General features: G+C 36.5%; 2 protein-coding genes across 5 annotated transcripts in view; one reads left to right on the forward strand and one right to left on the reverse strand.

Annotated features, from left to right (window-relative positions):
* The window catches only part of LOC148944524 (DNA repair protein Rev1-like), a 196,631-nt gene that overhangs the window by 125,922 nt on the left and 50,732 nt on the right, over positions 1-19,977 (forward strand). For 2 of the 4 annotated variants that reach the window (XM_089100408.1, XM_089100409.1), the window contains exons 11-12: positions 2,608-2,802; positions 4,232-4,647. In XM_089100408.1, coding sequence (XP_088956534.1) covers positions 2,608-2,802; positions 4,232-4,612 — 576 coding nt within the window. In that variant the 3' untranslated portion in view covers positions 4,613-4,647. Of the gene's footprint in view, positions 1-2,607; positions 2,803-4,231; positions 4,648-5,405; positions 6,036-19,977 lie in introns of those variants that run through there. The other 2 variants (XM_089100410.1, XR_016142865.1) reach the window with 2 other exon arrangements.
* Positions 9,051-19,977, reverse strand: part of Mtr4 (exosome RNA helicase Mtr4) — a 59,075-nt gene continuing 48,148 nt past the window's right edge. Inside the window, exons 12-14 of the mRNA XM_089100407.1 lie at positions 15,945-16,107; positions 10,696-10,858; positions 9,051-9,263 (exon numbers count right to left, since the gene is read on the reverse strand). Coding sequence (XP_088956533.1) covers positions 9,106-9,263; positions 10,696-10,858; positions 15,945-16,107 — 484 coding nt within the window. The 3' untranslated portion in view covers positions 9,051-9,105. The remainder of the gene's footprint in view (positions 9,264-10,695; positions 10,859-15,944; positions 16,108-19,977) is intronic.

Here is a 19,977-nt window from a genome sequence, read left to right on the forward strand (position 1 = left end):
AAAAAAACAAAAAAAAAAAAAAAACAGAGGTAACAACAACAGAGGTACAAAAAAAAAATGAGATACATCTAACTAAATCAACTATGACAAAATCAATAAGTATCAGCTAGGCTATAGAACCGACTCCGTGCGATTTGGCTGGGTAATTTCGCGAAAATGCGACCATTATCTGTCCAAACAATTTTCATACCCAACAAAAAAAAGCCTTTAATTGAGTAAAATCAACATAAACTGTCTGAACAAATAGTTTGGGTTAAAAATATTTTCAAGCTAGTATGAATTTTATTAAAGTTGTTAATAACGTTTTCTTGAACAAAGCCAAAAGAGTTTTTGTATAAAAATGCATTTAAAAAATAGAGGGAGCATAAGAAAAAAAAAGTCATCCTGACCAAATGATAGCCATTAGTCTCCCAAATCAGGTGAACCACAATTTAAGTTCTCTAATATATCTGTTTCTTTAAACAAACAAAATTTCTTTAACATTGAAGAGATAGCCAAGCGACTTGGACTGCTTTCGCCCCTTAAATCTGTCAGTGACGAACATTATCCTTGGCAGTTAAACTGAACTATACTGAGCTGAGGTTCGGAGCATAACTGGGGCATATTCATCACTGAAAATATTTACTTCGAGAAAAAACATTCACTAAGAAAAGAATAATCATTTTCATTACTTATTACACTGTCTAAAATTTCTTAAAAAAAAAAAAAAAAAAAAAAAAAAAAACTACAATGTAGTGGGCCTCGGGGATAAAAGGAACTTAAAACTTACCCAAAACTCTGGGGAACATGCTCGCATCTCGGAGCAAAGCGAAGAGCCGTGAGAAATGTACACACCTGAACGAACTTCATCGAAACTTTAACAAAAAAAAAGAATACTGATGTAAATAAACATGCATTACCACAGAAAAAAGGAAAATTGAAATATTTATGGAAAACAAACCGCTCATTTCGGCAAGTGACAAAAAAAAAGTTCATCAATGACAATCTTACCCATTTCTGCTGCTGTAGCCATAATATAAAATAAATAAAGAAATAAAAAGGAAAACGTAACATAACTATTTTGTCGTATTTTCCTTTATCCATTCAACTACAGCCGGCAAAATTATCAAAAAAAGGGGAAAAAAAATCAGACTGATAACATTTCAGGCATCAGAGTTGGTGTCACGGCTGTTGCCAACTTCAGAGGATCAAAGCAATCGTCTTGAAATTTAGTCCATTGTGAGTTCATAGCTTTCTTGCATCTAACCACAGTCTTATTCCTTGCTGGACAACACGCATTTCTGCAGCCTTTTCTGCGGTCGATTTGGAACATTTTCGCTTATACCCTAGCGCTAGCAATTCGTTTCTTCTGTTACCAAGCTCATACTTGAAAGTCTGTTGACACACTGAAACCCGTTTTTTTTTTTTAGCTTTCAAAATTCTTTCATAATAATTGAGCGTTCAGTGTCTGAGAGGCTAGTCAAAATATGCTCGATAGCTTTCTGCTTTTGTGAATTAATTCGAACTCCTGGCCCAGCTCCAGATTGGAAGGGAGCCGTCTTCTTAGAAATGTGCATCTTAGAGATCAGCATCAGTAATTCCAAGCTTGGACTGAAAAAAATGTCAATACAGTTTCTTGGGGATGTTCTGTTCCTTGCGAAGCTTAAACACCGTGAATAAAAATATTGTTTCTTCGAGAGTATGTCTCCCATCACAGGGCAGTAGTCTTGACATGGACCAGCTCAGTCTTTAGCGGTTTATTCTCTGCTCCCAGTACTTTATTTTTATTTTGAAGCTTTGAAATCAAACTCTAAAGCTCGTCCACACGGCGGTCGAAATGGTCTTTTGTCTCCGACATATTGCTACCAGTTAATACTGCTCTACCCACTCAATCAAGCTAGAAAGGCAATGAGTGAAACTTACATGCCAGAGCCCCTTGAAATGTGGTTTTACTTCTTTGGTCTTTTAAATTTATCCTGTTATTGTTTGGCATATGCAGTGGCATCAAGTGGACGTGAACATTCCCCCCCCCCCCATATAATGTAAAAACATCAATGATTATCAGGTAATGATTTTCTGTAAATTCATTGAGAAAATAATAAAATTTACTCCTATATTTTGAAGAATAAATTTGCCCCCCCTCCTCCCCTCCTATAGTTTCGAGATTTGACATCACTGGTGCCGGTATTTTTTCAGCCACCTTTGTTCGTGTAATTACATTTTTCAAAAGATGAATATTCTTGAATGTCTTGGACTTTCTTTGATTTTTTTTTCCCGGGTCACTAGCTTTCTTGTCTAGCGATATCAAACACTTTGAAGTAATCTGAAATAACATTTATATATAATGGGATCTCATCTCGTCAGTTTTTTAAACACATTGACTAGTAAATGGACATTTACTAGTTTTATACTCACGAATGCAAAATTATAAAAAAAAGATTCGAGATTTATAGGACTTGTCGCATTGCTCTCAACTTGATTGCAGTATATTAATTGTGCATGTTTCTAGACTCTGTAGAATCATCGTGAATGTTTCTAGACTCCGTAGAACCTTTTAAAAATCTCCCGAAAGAAGGCTTTAGGATTAGAAACATACTTCATTATTAAAATTTGTTTATTTATTTTCAGGTAGACAAATCTGTTTTGAAGGAGCTTCCAGAAGAGCTACAAAAGGAAATTCGTAATGAGCTAATTCGTCCTGATCCTCAGCCTAGACCTGGTCCTAGTAAAAGTCCGAAAAAAACAGGAAAGAAAATTAGCCCTGCTAAGCGAGGGAGGAAGAAAAATTTGGGGACATCAACGGCGGGTCAGACTAGCGTGAAGGTTTGTGTTTGGAATCTCTTTAACGTTTTTTTTTTGTAGGGATAGTCCAGAACTTCACTTTCTCCCGTAAAATGCTTACTCTCTTTAAATCTTTTTTTATAGCCTTTTCCTCGCCTTTCAAAGGCCGTCCTTCTTTTGCGTTTTGCCCGGATTGGATTACCAAAAGCCACATTTTTGGAAACCTACCGTACGCAGACCGTGACCGAATCATCTTCACTGCTTTTTCATCATTGCCCTGGAAAGCGGGATCGATCCATAACTTTCGTAAAGCTTTTTTATAGAAAAAAAAAGAATAATGGAAGAACATACCTAAAAATATCCTTAGATGATTCCTCTAGAAGACGTCTAGCATATCTTCAACTTTATCAAACTTTCGATACGCCCACGTTCCAAAGCCATAAATCATTCAATCACTGTTGTTACTGTGGTGTCTAGTATCCTAACCTCAGTTCCGTAACTTATCCTTAAATCCAGTCAGGTCTTTTCAACTGCATAAAAACACACTCAATCTTGGCTAGTCAACTTTTTACACCTTCACAATTCATTTGATATGTATTTAATCCTATCATAGTAGCCGTAGCGTATGCTCTTTTTAGACCTGAGAAAAAAAAAAGTTCGCCCCTTTCCTCAAGCACGAAATTTCGGGTCCCCGTACACCCATCCCGACCCCCTAAAAGAAAAAAATTCTTGAGACTTTCAGCTGGATCCCCCAACCGCGAAACTAAACAGGAGGCACTTACCGAACCACAAATAAAACTTACCACCTTTCAGTGAAACATAGTGATATATTCAGTATGAGATATAGATGCTTGTGTGTATGCTCCAGGTACAAAAAAAATTACTTGCTAGTGTGCATCTGAAAACCAACTAACTCTGGTTGCAAAATACTCCAAAAATATTGTTACATGTTGTATACCATTGAAAGATTGTTTCTGGATAAAATATTGGCTGGGTCTTACGGAAAATTACCAATTACTTATAGTAAGATAAATGGCGATTTTAACAGCACCTTGGGAAACAGCTTTGGTTTCATAACTGAAGCTTTTAAGTTAGAGTTACATAATTCGTCACTGATTTGGCTGCGTGCGTCGGTACACCATACTGGGTGAGCCAAAACGCAACACTAAACACAACAAAATTGGAACGTCACACTGAATTGAAGGTAGAAATGGTCCGGGTATCTTTCGATGTATTCTTAAGCAGCGCATATTAGCTTCTCGCTTTGTTCCATTTCCATGCGTTTGTTAGCTCCACAGAAATCACTTTCGGCTCTACACAAATATTTATATGCACCTGCTATGCGTCAATTGTATAGCAAAAAGGGTTGGTTTAGCCGGTGAAAGCTTGCTAGATGTTGCAAAAACGTGTGTCTTTCCATGGAAACGCATTAACATGAACCAGGTCTTGCGCTAATTTTGTCGTATTTTAGGCGTTATTTCATAAAAACACCGAAATCAAACAACAAAACATAGCAGAAAAAGTGAGTGAATCAGAAAATACCTTGCGAACAGAGGAACCTAACTTGGCTGGCGCATATAAACTGGAAGATGTCAAACGCTTCCTGGAAGAATGGCTTCAATGCAGTGATCAACCGGAATCAGAAGATATAAGCATAGTGACACAATACTTTATTGATCTGATTCATAACAAAAAACTGTATGTGCTTGACCTCCTTGTCAAATATTTGCTCCGGTTGCTCAAGACCGGTAAGTTTGATCAATGGCGGGAGCCTGTTAAATCTATTGTTGATCATGTTCAAATTATTATGTCACAGGTTCATGGTGGTCAACTAAAAGTTGAAGAGTTTTAAATTTTCTACTTTTATATTCGATTTTTATATATACGATTTTTACATACTCACTATGTCTTACTATTTCTCGTTGGAATTATTGAAATCTCATCATTTGTAACAAAGGGTCCAGGAAATCTGACTCTCAGCTTATAAATAAAAATAAAATATATTACACCCGTCGCCGATTGGGAGAATCCCGAAAGTAACAGATAATTTACCATTATGTAATTTATGAATATAACAATTTGCAAGAGGAATTTAAATTGCGTCCATAAATGCTGGTTTTAAGGAAAATAGAACGTGGGAGATCTCACTGTTTTTTTGTTTTGCTTTTTTGGGGGGGGGGGGTCTGAATTCCAGTATCTTGTCAGGTTTAATTTTAAGGCTTCGTAAAATATTGAGGTACTTTTTAATTCAACGAAAGACACCCAAGAGTGAAGGTAGGTTAATCCTAATGAAATTTAAGCTTCGTATAACCTTTAGTTATATAATAATATAATTTGGGCTATGTATTTGCACATTACAGGGGAGGTGGTAAAGTATTTGGACAGAGCCCCTAACCTAACCCCGTCCCCCCTTAATGTGCAAATATATAGCCCAAATTATACAAGTCCAATGAATTCTGTCACCCGTCATTTGTGGCTATGAAACCGGTTTTCTGAGAAATAACCTAAGCATAATTCTTGAGTGTGTTTCGTTTTTAACAAGTACCAATATTGGTTAGTTATAAATATATATATATATATTCAGTCCACTTTTTCAGACTTGACAAGAGAGAAAAAAATAAGGGTTTCAAGCATGTTTATTTCAGGTACTGCAAAGGAAAATGAAAACAAAATAAAAACTTAAAAATCAGAGCAAGTACCCGCATAATGTGGCTTAATTTTGGCATATAGTATGCGTCAGGAGTTTTCCAATTCATGGCCAATCTCAACCATTGCTACGGTGGATGCACGATCAATGGAGGAAACTCCAATATATGTCTCTTCCCTCATTTTTCTGGATAGTGGAGTAAATAGCTGTAAGCGTCATGGTACAGAAATGTAGCACATAACTTTAGATTTGTATTAAGAGAGTTGACTTAAAACATACCTGATTGAAAAGAAACCAAATTTCTTATAAATTATTTTTTAAGCAGATAGTTCTAACTCTTAAATTCAAAAGGCGTTATTATGCGCTACGTACTCATACAATGCGGGTTGAAACTGATGGCTGAATTGCCACCTACTGCTCATAGGCTAACTCATAACAAAATTATTCGGAAAAGGCAGAATCAAAAGTTTTGAGAGCTTTTTCGGTAGAAATTTGACGCTCAATAAACTGTTCCCGACATTTACCGTGTGTGCAATGTTCACCTGACTGGGAAAATTACAGCTTTTCATTAATCCTTTCTCACTTTTTGAGTTTTGCCAAGATTTCGATTAACTAGATATATAAAACTGATTTTTTTTTTCTTTAGAAACTTTGAAAATACTCGTGGAAAATGTAAGAGCTAAGCGTGATAAATTCTTGTTCTTCACTTTTCATAGAAAACCTATATAACATTTAAATTCCTATCCGTATTATCGGATATCAATAAAAAAGGAGTTTCAATTTCTTTTTAATTTTTGTTGTAAAAACAACATATTGAAAGGTTTGCCAATATCTTGCTGTCATTTGGATATACAATCAAATATCGGTATTAGCCACTGTTTTCACTACCCAAGTTGATTATTTTCTAAATTACTTAGAAAAAATTATTGTACGTGTTTACGCGTTTTTTTTATTATGTGCGTCTGGTATTTAACTCACTCATCTTCATGTTTCTCCAGTGTCAACTGCATTTCAGTATAACGTGATTTGACAGATAATTTATAAAATTTTACTTAACTTCCTTTCTCTGTCTGTTTGTTGCCAAAATTCGAGATGCTTATTTCGAGCCCTTCTTCTCGTCCGATTTGGCTCAAAATTTGTATACAGCTTTGCTTTGTCTAACATTTTAATATTCTGATATATTTGAATCTCAAAAATACATAATTATACAAAAATTTAGTAACAATTTAATTACTTCGATTCCTGTTATGAAACAACGCAGATACATCTAGTGGCGAGATAAAGAATTTGCACCGGTTTTATGTCTCTGCTCCTACGTAAAAATAACTTAAAGGCAAGAATGCTTGTCCAAATACTTTTATCGTGAGTTGATTATTATCCTTAAATTGGATTGTAACTGTAAATGTTTCTCGTATGAAATGGTCATGTTTCGTGATTTTAATGTAGTACGATATGTACTGAAGAGCTAAGTAGGCACACTTTAAGATCAAAAATTAAATAAACACTTTACAAAAAAAAACTTTTAAAAAACCACGTTTTACAAATGGACTAAAAAGGGGAAAATAATTCGGTTCTAAAGAATACTTTTGATATACATGCTTCAAAGCATGATGCGCATTTTAAATAGTTAGATATCAATAGGTAGTTGACTGAAAATCAGCACCACGTTTTAAAGTATGTATATCATCTTTAGAATCACAAAATTTATTTTCCCATTTTTAGTCCATTTGGAAAATGTGGTTTTTCAAGTTTTTTTTTTATAAAGTATTTATCTTATTTGATCTGAAGCCACCAACAAATACCATCTTTTTCTTCTTTCGAACAAAACACAAATTGTGTTATATGTATTCAATAGGTGGCTATGTCACAAGTCATTTTGAGAATTTCATAATTGTTTTATTTTATTTTGTATAAAACCCATCCGGCCCTTTTTCTAAATTTGCTCCCTCACCTCTCGAAAAAAATTTGTGCATTCATGCCTGCTTCCAATTGTGAAAAATATACTAAAACCTAATATGCCTTGGCTGGACAACTGAAGCTTAAGTGAATTTGTTCAGTTTTAAGTCTAAAAGATGAGGCGTAATCAACAAGTATAACTACGACGCTCACTTTCACGAGCAATCTCAAATAGTTCCGCCGTTTTAATGCAGTATGCTTGGACCTGCTAGAGGAGACAACCCGCACTGAGTGTTGGATGAACAATTCTGTAGTATGCAGCATCTCCACTTGCAATGATCTCTCTAGGGGCGTCATCCCTGGGATCCCATCTATTGCTTTCTCAAAATAAAAATCCAACATATACAAAATGAGATAAAAAAAAAAAAATGTTACAGATAATGTTATCAGTTTCTTAAATTACTCTCTGTTCGTGTCACTTAAATTTTGGCATATAGTAATAACCTATTTTTGAAATTTGAGAAGAAAGGAAGGTGCAGGATAGAAATTTTAGCTTTGCGAACCAAAAAAACTCCTTTAGATTGTCAAATCAGTATGCGATGTATTTACTGATTTTTTTTTTTTTACTATTGACGGATGAGTTGTTGACTGTTATTTATTTGATAGATTAAATGAGCAACTGCGATTATGATAGGTGCAAAGTTCGAGACCAGGCGGTACAACTCTGCTTTCATTGTTAGTATTCAAGGGTTTATCATTACTCGAGGGAACAATAGAAACTTAACGTTTTAATAAAATAAGTAATATTTAAAGTGGTAAGCAATATAAAAAGAAGATAATTCCAACTGCATTGAGTGGTCATATTTCTGAGCGCGCTATTTCGGCAGAATGACAGTAAATGTTACATGTTTAATTCAACTACGATAATAATCGTCCTAATTGAGCGAAATTCACTCTTTCAAAAATTGGAGCTAATTTTTTCAAAACCAAGTGAAAATGACAGTAAAAACTAAAAAAAAACACCTGATTTGTACCATAAAGGTACTATTTAGTACTTTAAAAGTACTATAAAGGTAAATATGTACTAAAAAACTGATCTGATACTGTTGATGCTTGAATTATGCAGATTTATCTCAGTTTTGAAAAGATTTTAGAAGAAACTAAATTTCAGCTGGGGGGTAAACTGGGGTTTGAGGGGGGGGGGGTGCAAACCAAGGTCTGGAAGGGTCTGGTTTTATCTTTTTTTAGAGTATGATGTCCTTGAAATCTTTGATTGGCTCTTAACTTAGTAGATTCACAAGCATATTCTCCAAAAGCTAGGGGCAAAAAATAATCAACTTTTACCATCAAACAGTAGGTAATTTCTTCAGAAGCCCATTCAAAATTCTGAACTACACTTCAGAATACTCTTAGTACACAAGCACACGCGAAAACTACAATAAATTGAGAAAAATACTCATAAGGTATGGTCAATGTCAATTAAAACCAGAAAAAAATCCACTTTTGTTTTATTGATATGGTCAGTTTGGCCTCTGAACGCCTTAAGCAATATAAATGTCGAAAATAATTATTTCACCTTCTAAAAAGCTGTATTTTTCAGTTGTGGTCTTTCACGAATGCGTGGTCTTTCTACATATTAAAAGAAAACCCCTTCAACAAAAAAACTCACACAAAGCACATTAAAAAACCACATAACACAAAGAAACAATTGCCTCCCAATATACATATATATATATTAAAGAGTAACTCTCTGTAAAAAGTATATTCCTTTCTCAAGGGAGTTCCATAAAAGCCAAATAAATTTATAGATACAAAGATGCAGCAAACACAATATCTCGCTTGATCAATTTGATCGAATCAGTGAATTTGATTTCGAGGTCGTTATTTCCAATGGCTTTTGCAGCCTGAATCATCTGTCGCAGTAGTTCTTCTAGTCGTCGCATACAACGGATAATGCTCCCTGAAAAACGACACCAATAGTGTAATACGGCAATTTTGGAAAATTCAAATAACAGTTTTTTTTTTTTTAAAGGAAGTAGTTTCGGCACAAATCAACAGCGCATACTTGTTTCCTTTAAATTATAATCCGTTTTCTTTTATTGAATGCGCATATGCGACTATTCCATATCAAGATATTAGTAATTAAGAGGAGGCAATGGCCCATAGAAGGCAGGTTATTTTTATATCACTTTTCCATTGAATTGTGACTGGGCTAGGCTATTGCTTGCTGGATGTCCATCGTAAGATAACAGCGAATATGTGTATATAGTTTTTCCTTTTTCACTACAAATTTCCTGTATGCAAAAACCTGACTAAGAATTTATTATGGTAATCACCAAATTTATATGAAAGAGAAGTTTGCTATGGAGAATTTCTCGGTGACATCAAAGCTATGCGGTCAGAATTGTCCCCATAACTAGTAGATGGATTTGATTTTGACAGTGCTTTTGTGATTGATTTTGACAGTGCTTGACAGTGCTTTTGACACATTCATCTACTGTAATTTTGACAGTGCAAAATATCCTCTTATTTGTAGTTTTTTTTTTGAAAAAGTTAAAAATAAATCAAGTACTTAAAAGGTTAACGGACCGATTTAGCTATTGAACGATTAATATTTAAAAAGTAATTCAAATCCATATAGCAATCGCCTTTTGACCATATGCCTAGGATAAACGATTACTTTCTGAACAAACTCTCTCTGGCATTTTAAAGACAAGTAGTTGAGCTAGGTCAACGAAACTGTGATTCACAGGTTAAATTATTCTTTATTTGGGAACTAGTTTCTTATATACTTAATCAAACTCATACCACAACCCATACAAAGGGAATGGAAAACAAATTTACATACCCCTAAGTTGATTACTACAACCCCTAATATCCACTATAATGGCACCATTTTCACTTTCAAAACTAAATTGAGTTTGCAAATTAAAGAATACTAAATAAAGAAGGTGGAAATTCTGTAGAAGCTTCTGTGACAAAGGAATTTCGTCACATGATACTGCCTTTTTTGTTCGCTCTTGCGACGCGTTACCGGAGATTGAAATCCCTGACGGTAATTTATTCGCGGTGAAATAGCAGTAAAATACTTAATTTTTTTGTTTGCAGAATTTACAATCAAACTTATCAAGAAGAAAATTATAAGGAGAAACTTGAGATGGCATTTTCGCATTGAATTTTTCACATTTAATAAATATACTTCTATATATTCAAAGGTTTCTTTTCAATTCTTGCCTAAATTGTATTATCCTTCGTCTGAAATTTGCTCACAGGGTCCGAATTACAGTCGCGTCGTTTGCCAGACATTGTAAAGCAATTTTATGCCGTAGCACAAAGTAATCGCATACACGCCCGAAATGAAGTCACGCCCAAAAAGCGATGATTCCCCCTACCTTCATAAATATCTGTCATCTGACAAAGATCTCCAAATGGCGCTCCTTTACACCAGGCAGCAACAACATCCATTAGATAAGGCTTGAATTTTTCAACATATTCATCTTCTTGCACTTCCAGCTTACAGTCATTACTGATTTTGGCTATCCGCCGCGCAAGATCCTAATATAAGAAGAAGAATTAAAAAAGAAGAGACAGAGGGAAGAGCTAAATTACTAAAAAGAAAATTAAGAGGAAAAGGAAATTAGCAATTTTTTACGTATATCTTCACTGTAAATAGGAAAAAAGTTTCTTTTTGTTATTTACTTTTGTAGACATAATGCAAATCATTTATTTCGTAAATAGTAACAACGATCTTAAACTCTTACTTATTTAGCGTTACAAGCAAACCCCCTTTACACTCCTTTCCATTGGAAGCAGCCCCACAATAATATTCTGCAAAATAATGTGCTAGAAAAAAAGGAAAATAGTGAACAGTGGATCGAAATATGCTTCAGACTACAATGCTTCATTTGTTGGTATTAGTCTTAGTTATACACTAGCGGCTCCTTCAAATATTTCCACAATATCCTACAGTTACAAAAAAGGAAAAATGTCCTAAAGTCTAAATACTACAGAAAACGTGGTAATTTCCTGATTTAAATTATTTGTCGAGCTTTTTGACAAAAAAGGGGAAAAAATGCTACTCTAAATGTTTAGAATAGAATTTAATAAAAAAATTTATTTCACAGCATGGTGGCCGAATTTGGATTCTATGTGTTAAAATACGGACAAAAGTAAGTTAAAAAATAAACAAAATAAAGGGGCTAAAGCCTGAGCCACATTATATTCAGACTTGTGAAAACAATGAAATCGTGCACAACTACAGCGCCAATTATGTAACGTGTGAGGAATTTGATGAGTCGGATTATGTTCAACTTTCAAGCGTGGATTTATGACTCACCAATCAGAGTATAGATTTTCTAGGCAACATTTTTTTTCAAATGAAAAGGAATGGAAATGAAGCATCAGTTCCCTATTTGCATGTTGAACCCGATAAAAGCTACAAAGACATAATACTAGTAGACAATATTTGAGAACAAATTAGTGATGAAATAGACTTTCCAAACCTATTTCTTGCCATTCCAATTTTTCACTAAAGTTACACACAAAATATTGTAGAGCAGAGGGGAGGAAGGGCTAAAACCCAGAAAGGGTATGTTTTAGGTCCAAACTTCAAAATTTTATACGAAAGATAGTTCAGATCTATATGGACGCACTATTGCCTGTACCTTCGTCAAAAACGAAGTCGTATTTATTAAATAGCAAATGGCAGATGAAAGATGTTAATTTGCACAAAATTGGTTGCATAGTCCGATATCGTGAATTCAGGACGCATCTTGGTGTTCATTAAATAATGTTGTTCGTATAGCAACCATTTTTCGCCATTTCACTTTTCCACTTCAGTAGTACAAGCGTGGCGTTCAAATCAAGGAATAACACGTATCATTCATAAATCTTTTTTTTGTATCAAGAGGTTTGACTATGGTGTTACTTGGGTATAAAAGAAAGGTAAGATTTTGGCGCTAACGACAGTAAATACATCAAACCAGAGTTTTACTAAAAGCAGTTTAGGTAGATGAAATAGTATTCACAAATGATGAATAGTATTGGGTAGTATTAGGTACATGGGTTAGCTTTTGTTCGGGTAGACGAATCTTCTTTTTTGTTTACGAATTAATCTTGGAAATTTTTCCTTTCTAATCAGTAGAGAGATAGATATACAGATAAGTATTCATATGCAATAAACAGTAAAGACACATCACATATAAAGCTCTACGATGGGAAATGCAAGAAGAAGGAAAAAAGTTATTTTAATATTTGTTAATTTTAAGCATAGAGAACAAAAGCGAAAATTTAGAATCATAAGAACGCCAGACAAATAATATGACGTTAAAGTTAAAGATCCGAATCGCTTAAGACAGATCGATTGTGACAATTCAAAAGGTCTTGTATTACGGAAATATTTTACAGGACCGCAAAAAAAAAAAAAAAACTGAAAAATGTCTGTCGTTGTGTTTTACTGATATCGAGGTGGATGTTTACACAAAAACGGATTCTATGCACATTCAAGATACGACACAAAGACTTGTTGATTTCAACACTCTATTTCTCAACCATTTCAGTTTGACAAAATTAAATATACAAATATTTGAAAGAAGAACAGAAACAAAACAGAAACGTCTAAATACCCTGAGAACGGAATATGATAGAAAAATCGTTAGGAAGATGCAGAAGGAAATCGATAGGAAAATGTATTGGGCTAATCGCGAAAAACCGTTTGGTTTAAACAGTTAGTCTAAAAAAAAAAAAAAAAAAAAAAAAAAAATTCCACAATTTGAACAGACAATGGTGCTTCAGGAAAGGGTTTTACCATTAAACGTTATTGACAGCTAAATAACGTTGCAGAGCCTCTATTGTAGTAAAATAGTTGGTACTTCGAATAAAACGCTTTCTTTCTCAATGATGAAGTAAGCACTTAAACCCAATAAACCAAGCATGCTGGATCGATTTATCGTTCAACATTGTAAAGATACTCACGTTACCGATGTTGCCGACAGACATAGATATACCTGTGTTCGATCAGTATTTAGTACAGACACTCAATAAATGAAAATTCGTTATTTTCTTTTTTTCAAAATTTTTAGTTTTCCAAAAATGCGTTACATCTCCTTTTCTTCCTCGCACAAACATTATAATAGGTCCCTCAGACAGAACATTGTCTATCCAAATACAGAAGTATGTACACAAGAGATCTCTTGTGTACTTATCTAAAATATGAAATTTCAGGTTGGGGCGCCTTATCCCAAAAATAGAGGGTAGAAACTGAGGCCATTTTTTTCCATTGGATTTTCAGATTCCCTGGTTGTCTTAATTAAAATAAGAGCTTAATATTAAGAGCTTAAATGTTGCTGAATTTTAATTGTTTCTGGAAACTCAAACTAGGTTTCTCAAACTTTAGGTCTCTTGATTTCAACCTACACTAGCCTATTGCTTAGCCGGAATTTCACACGAAATTGATTATTCTCACTTTAAATGAGCCAAAGATCATAGCTGAATCAAACAGTTCGTAGTAACGAACTGCAAGTAAGGAGCGACCCGACTCAATTGTAATCGAAACTCTAACAAAATCGGAATTTTTTTACCAATAGATACATCAAAACAATCGAATTTTTATGCCGATTTCAAATTTACAGGTTTCATCAAGTTTAGTCCTACCCATGAAAAGTTATGAGCATGAGAATATTTGCCTTAGTTTCTGAAAAAAGAGGAAACACACCTTAAGAGTCCTAGAATCTTAATGAAAATCACACAATCAGATTCAATGTACTAGAAAACCCAATTGTAGAGGTTTTAAGCTCCTATCTGCAAAAATGTGGATTTTTGTATTTTTTTTGCCAGATGAAAGATCCCTGATGCGTGTTTGTTTTTTGTTGTTTTTTCTCCAGGGGTAATCGTATCAACCCAGTGGTCCTAGAATTTCGCGAGAGAGCTTTTTCGAATAGAAATTAAAAGTTCTAGTGCCCTTTTTAAGTGACCGAAAAATTGGAGGGCAACTAGGCCAACTCCCAAACTCATTTTTTCTCAAAGTCACTGGATCAAAATGTTGATACAGCCATTTTGTTAAACATACTCGAAAAATCTAATGACAATGTCTTTGAAGATGAATTAATTCCCCACAGTCCCCTGGGGAAGAACTTCAAGTTATGAACTTTGCCCATTGTTTACATATAGTATTGGTTATTGGGAAGTATACAGACGTTTTCAGAGGGGGGGATTTTTTCTGGTGGAGGAGGGAGGGTTGCGAGTTCAGTGGGAGGATCTTTCTATGGAGGATTTTCATAGGGGAAGAGAATTTTCCATAAAGGGGGCGCCGGATTCCCCAGCATTATTTAAAAAACGATCAGAAATTAGAACTTAAAAAAAAGTTTTTTAACTGAAAATAAGGAGCAAAATTAAAATTTAAAACGAACAGAAATTATTATCTTAGATGAGAGGGTTCGCCCCCTCATCAATACCTCACTCTTTACGCTTAAGTTTTTCTTAGTACTTTCTAAAGAGCTATTTATTCTAATTAAACGGCCTTTGTGATTCAGGGGTCATTCTTAGAGAATTGGAATACAATTCGAACTTTAGCGTAAAGAGCGATGTACTGACGAGGGGGCGAACCCCCTTATATACATAATAATTTCTGTTCGTTTTAAAATTTAATTTTGCCCTTATTTTGCTTCGGTTAAGTGGGAGGATCTTTCCATGGAGGAATTTTTCATGGGGAAAGAGAATTTTCTATGAAGGATTCTATGAATGCTGGATTTCCCAGCATTATTTAAAAAACGATCAGAAATTGAATTAAAAAAAACTAGTTTTTCCAACTGAAAGTAAGGAGCAAAATTAAATTTAAAACGAACATAAATTATTATGTATATGAGGGGGTTCGCCCCCACATTACCTCGCTCTTTACGCTTAAGCTTTTTTTTAGTACTTTCAAAAGAGCTATTTATTCTAATTAAACGGCCTTTGTGATTCAAGGGTCATTCTTAGAGAATTGGAGCACAATTCGAACTTTAGCGTAAAGAGCGAGGTACTGACGAGGGGGTGAACCCCCTCATACACATAATAATTTCTTTTCGTTTTAATTTTTAATGTTGCTCCTTACTTTCAGTTGAAAAAACTTATTTTTTTATTTAATAACTAATCAGAGATCTACTGTTTTTACAAGAAAATATTCTTCCTATCGTCGTAATGCTTTGGTTTATTAGCACAATTTCTTGTTGGTCAAGTAGAAGTAATCCTAGTCAATTCTGTTTGCATGTGCAACATAATAACAGGAATGAGGAGTGACAAATCGATCTTGTGAGTCCTCCTCATTCCAGCTCCTACTCCCCAACCCTGCTAGCCTATGATAACTACAGTTAATCAGACTACTAAACATAGAAGATCTTTCTGTATCAGCCAAATTTGGTTACTTTTGTATTTGTCGTTTAGCAGACGCACAATACGATTAATGCATATCGTTAATAGCAACTTGGTTTACGTTAAGAAATTCAAATGGGCTAAGCGAGAAAGATCATCAACTATACTCATAAAAATCTTGAATAAGGTGGCTGCGCGATGATGCTTGTTTTTGCATTTCATTTGGAGTAAGAAGAAAAAAAAAGAACAGGAAATAAGAGTTTCTAAGAAAGAAGAAAGTACGGTTATAAGCTACCTGCATCTGTTTCAAAGGACCAGAGAGTGAGTCAACGAGACGTGGCATTTGATTCGATTTTTCGTCGCAAACAAAACAGCTTAATAGTGATGCAGTCTGTATTGAGTCTAAGCCATTAAAAACGTTATTAAATAACAATTCTGTCAACAATAGTTCATCGCCACTGAAAAAAGAAAATTATTATAAATATCTATTTTCCTCTAGCACAACGGAAGCCTCATATAAAATTATATTTGGATTATTCCCCCAACTCCCTAAATAAATTTCCTCATCGTAAAATTACTTGTTATTTTTATTAGTGGGGGACTGGAGTTATGGCGATTTCCACGTTATTCAGTTTTCTATCTTCTTCTTTTTCTTTTACAAGAAAGCCAAAGAGAACTTCATGGATTATACTCACTAATGAATTTCCAAAATACTTTAATTTATTGTTAATGAGCGTTAAAGGTACTCAGCCCAATTTGAACGCAAAAAAGGGTAACGTTTAACTTTATGCCCGCCCTTGGTAGTAGATATAGGTAATGTCTGCAGACACCAGAGGATCTTCTTCTTTCAGAAGAAGAATTCTTCTTTCAGAAGAATTATAAAGAGGATCTTTTCACCAGAGTAATATCTTATGCACTTGCCATATACACATCAGCTGAAGATTTTTTAAGAGAAATGCGGAGACACCGTGGGACGTCAACTAATTGCAAATTTTGGACGGAAAACACTGATAAACATACAATTTGTCACTGAAAAGCAGAGTGTTTATATTCCTGTGATATGTTCTTTTTCTTTCCCTTCTAAGTTCCCTTGTAGAGTAGGTTGGGTAGATAAAGGTTGCTGTTCCGCCCCCTAGAGAGGGTTGTGGGTCTCTGAGGTGCACCACAGGCACTTTCTCAGTCCCTAGATCTTCAGCAAGAAATCCAGCTGTGTGGGCTCACTGTGGCAGAAGGGTGGCAACGGCCCTGTCAACTTAACCTTGACGGACGCCGGCAAACACGCAGAAGGGGTGCCGTTAGATTGGGGACCCGTCGGTTAAATTTATTCCCGCGAATCGATGGAAATGGCAGAAAGAATTAGAAAACCAACTTTGGCTACGGCACCCTCGGCAAGCGATGCGTCGGAGGCTCCTGCGACCCAGACGAAAAGTGAACAAGCCGACCACCTGTTGAAACATCGACAATCCCTCAGTGAGGGTGCTGGAACGTATGTTCACTGAAATGCCCTGTGACCCGGACCTTCATAGTAGGCAAATGCAAATAATATTGCATAGACATTCTATGCGTATCCGAAACCCGGCTAAATGGAAATCTCCAAGATGCGCTCGTCTCCACCCCTAAAGGAAAATCTGAATTCCACTTTTTCAACTCCGAACCTAGCGTTAGCTCTGGTAATGCGGGGGTTGGTCTCCTCCTCAGTACTAAAGCAGCAAAGTCCCTAGTTGAATGGCAGCCAATCTCACCCCGTTTGGCTAAGGCCCGTCTCAAAAGTCACCTGTTCAACATCACTGTCATCTCAGCCTATGCAACAACCAGAGCTGCGGACGAAATTACGGCTGATGATTCTACGATGCTCTGATCCAGTCATTGAGAACAGTCCCAAACCGTGATCTACTCATCCTAGGAGAGGTAATCTTAACGCCCACGTTGGAAGCCGCGAGACAGACCGCAAAGAGCTGTTGGAAGATTTGGATGGGGCGACAGGTGCGAGCGTGGAAGGAGACTCGTAGAATTTGCCCAGCAGCATAATCTTGTATTGGCAAATACGTTTTTATAGCACAAACCATCGCAGAGGATCACCTGGCACTCTCGAGATGGAAGAGCCCAATCTCAGGTTGATTACTTGCTAATATCCTCCCGATTTCGAAGCTCTATGCAGAACTGTAGAGCCTACCGTGGAGCCGACACAGGAGCGAAGAATGGCTCCGATCATATGCTGCTAAAAGCTTCCCTGGTCATAAAGCCCACCTCCAGGAAACGAACGCAACCTCCTTCGAGATACGATGTAGAACATCTTCAGGATAAAGCAGTCGGAGAAGAGAATTATCCGACCGTTTTGGCATTCTGTCCGTGGACGACGATAATGAACCAACCACCATCAAAATAAAAGACAAGTGGAGGAAGATCAGAGACACTATAACAGCCGCCTCTAAAAAAGTCCTTGGCAAGCTAAATCGGAAGCGGAAAAAGTGGATCTCAGAAGACACCATCAAGCTATTAAACAAGAAACAACAGATCGGAAATACCCAGTCCACAGTGTTCAAGACACTGAGAAAAACAATGCCATAAATCCGCCCGCCACGACCGACAACGCTACTGAGACCACGTGGCAGCAGATATGCAGAAGGCTGCTTGTCATTCAGACAGCTTTACCAACTACTAAAAGAAGCAACTGGAACAAGTAAAAAGATCTCAACTGGAGCGAGGGGCGAAGATGGAACGCTTCTGTCAAGAAAAGATGACATAATCGCAAAATGGCAGTACCACTTCCAGAAGCTACTGAACCCCAATCACAAAATCCCTTCCACTCAAACGCCTCCGAATAATAGCGCCACTGCACTCCAGCCAAGCAATCCTAACCACAACTCAGTACCACTTAGTCAACAAGCCCCATACAGCAATGTCAATGTCCCCCCCCCCCCCTTCAATACATGAGATCAAAGAGGCAATCAAGAAGGTGAGGAATCACAAGGCGCCAGGCACAGATTACATCCCGGCCGAAATCTACAAAGTTGTTCCTATTCTCGCTGAGAAACTACAAAAGCTCTTCTGCTCAATCTGGTCTCAGGAACAGTTTCCCCAAGAATGGCAAGACTCAGATATAATGCCAGTCTTCAAGAAAGGCGACCGCACCGAATGCAAAAATTACAGAGGGATCTCACTAATGCGCATTGCGGGAAAGATCTTTGCAATGATCCCGCTTAACCAATTCCGCAACGAGATAACCCACCCCAAACAATCTGGTTTCTGAGCCAGCATGGGCTGTATTGACCAACTCTTCATCATGAGACAGATCTCAGAACATAGAGCCAGGCATCAACAAATTACCGTCGCTATCTTCATCGACTTCATTACGACCTATGATTCAGTCATCTGGGGAGGATTTTGGATGGCGATGGAAGATGATTATGTCCTACCTAAGATCGTACTACTCATTCAGGCTTACTATCAACACACATGAGCCTGTATGCAAGTCAACGGAGAACTTTCTCCGCTATTCGATATCGAGTTCGGTGTGAGGCAAGGATGTGTACTCTCTCCCAACTATTCAATTTTGTCATCGATTGGGTAATGAAAAAAGCAATGCTAAACTTCGGAGTCAAAGTTAGCCCTGATTTCGGTACCACCGACCTGGATTATTCGAATGATGTTGCTCTTCTTGGAAAATCCGTTAACGAAGCCCTGAATATAATTCTGAAAGTCTACGAAGTTCCTGCCCCATTCGGGCTCAATATTAACATTGAAGAGACTAAAGCTATGTTTAATGCCCCGGATACAAACTCTACCGCTATAACCCTTAATCAAAGGCAGACTGAAGTTGTAAATAAATTCGTTAATATTTTTAATAATTCGATCCGATAAATTCGGATCGTTAATCGACATCAACGGCGGATGTAGTGAAGAAATCCAATGACGCATTGCATCAGCTTCCGTTGTCTTTGCACAGCTGTGGAAGCCGCCATGGAAAAGGAAGGAAATCCACCAGAAAACAAAAGTCCGTATTTACGATACCCTAGTCCGATCGGTCTTACTGTACGGCCGCGAGACGTGATCCTTAAAAGTCGCCGAGGCACACACCCTCAACACTTTTGAACACAGATGCCCGATGAGCACACTGGGGTTACATCTGAGCGACCGAATCCCAAGTACGATCATCCGCAAACAATGTGACCAGAAGTACGACATCACAAATATCATTCAACGCCGCTGCTTGTCCTGGTTCGGCCATGTTTGCCGAAGACCAGCCAAGACTTTTACAAATCAAAGCCTTCGCTGCAAACCAGTACCTAATTGGAGGAAATGACATGGAGGAGAAACCATAACGTGGC

This window comes from Artemia sp. Qi Xiang Cuo, chromosome 14, assembly GCF_049724085.1.
Source record: "Artemia sp. Qi Xiang Cuo chromosome 14, ASM4972408v1, whole genome shotgun sequence".
Taxonomy (NCBI): Eukaryota; Metazoa; Arthropoda; class Branchiopoda; order Anostraca; family Artemiidae; genus Artemia; species Artemia sp. Qi Xiang Cuo.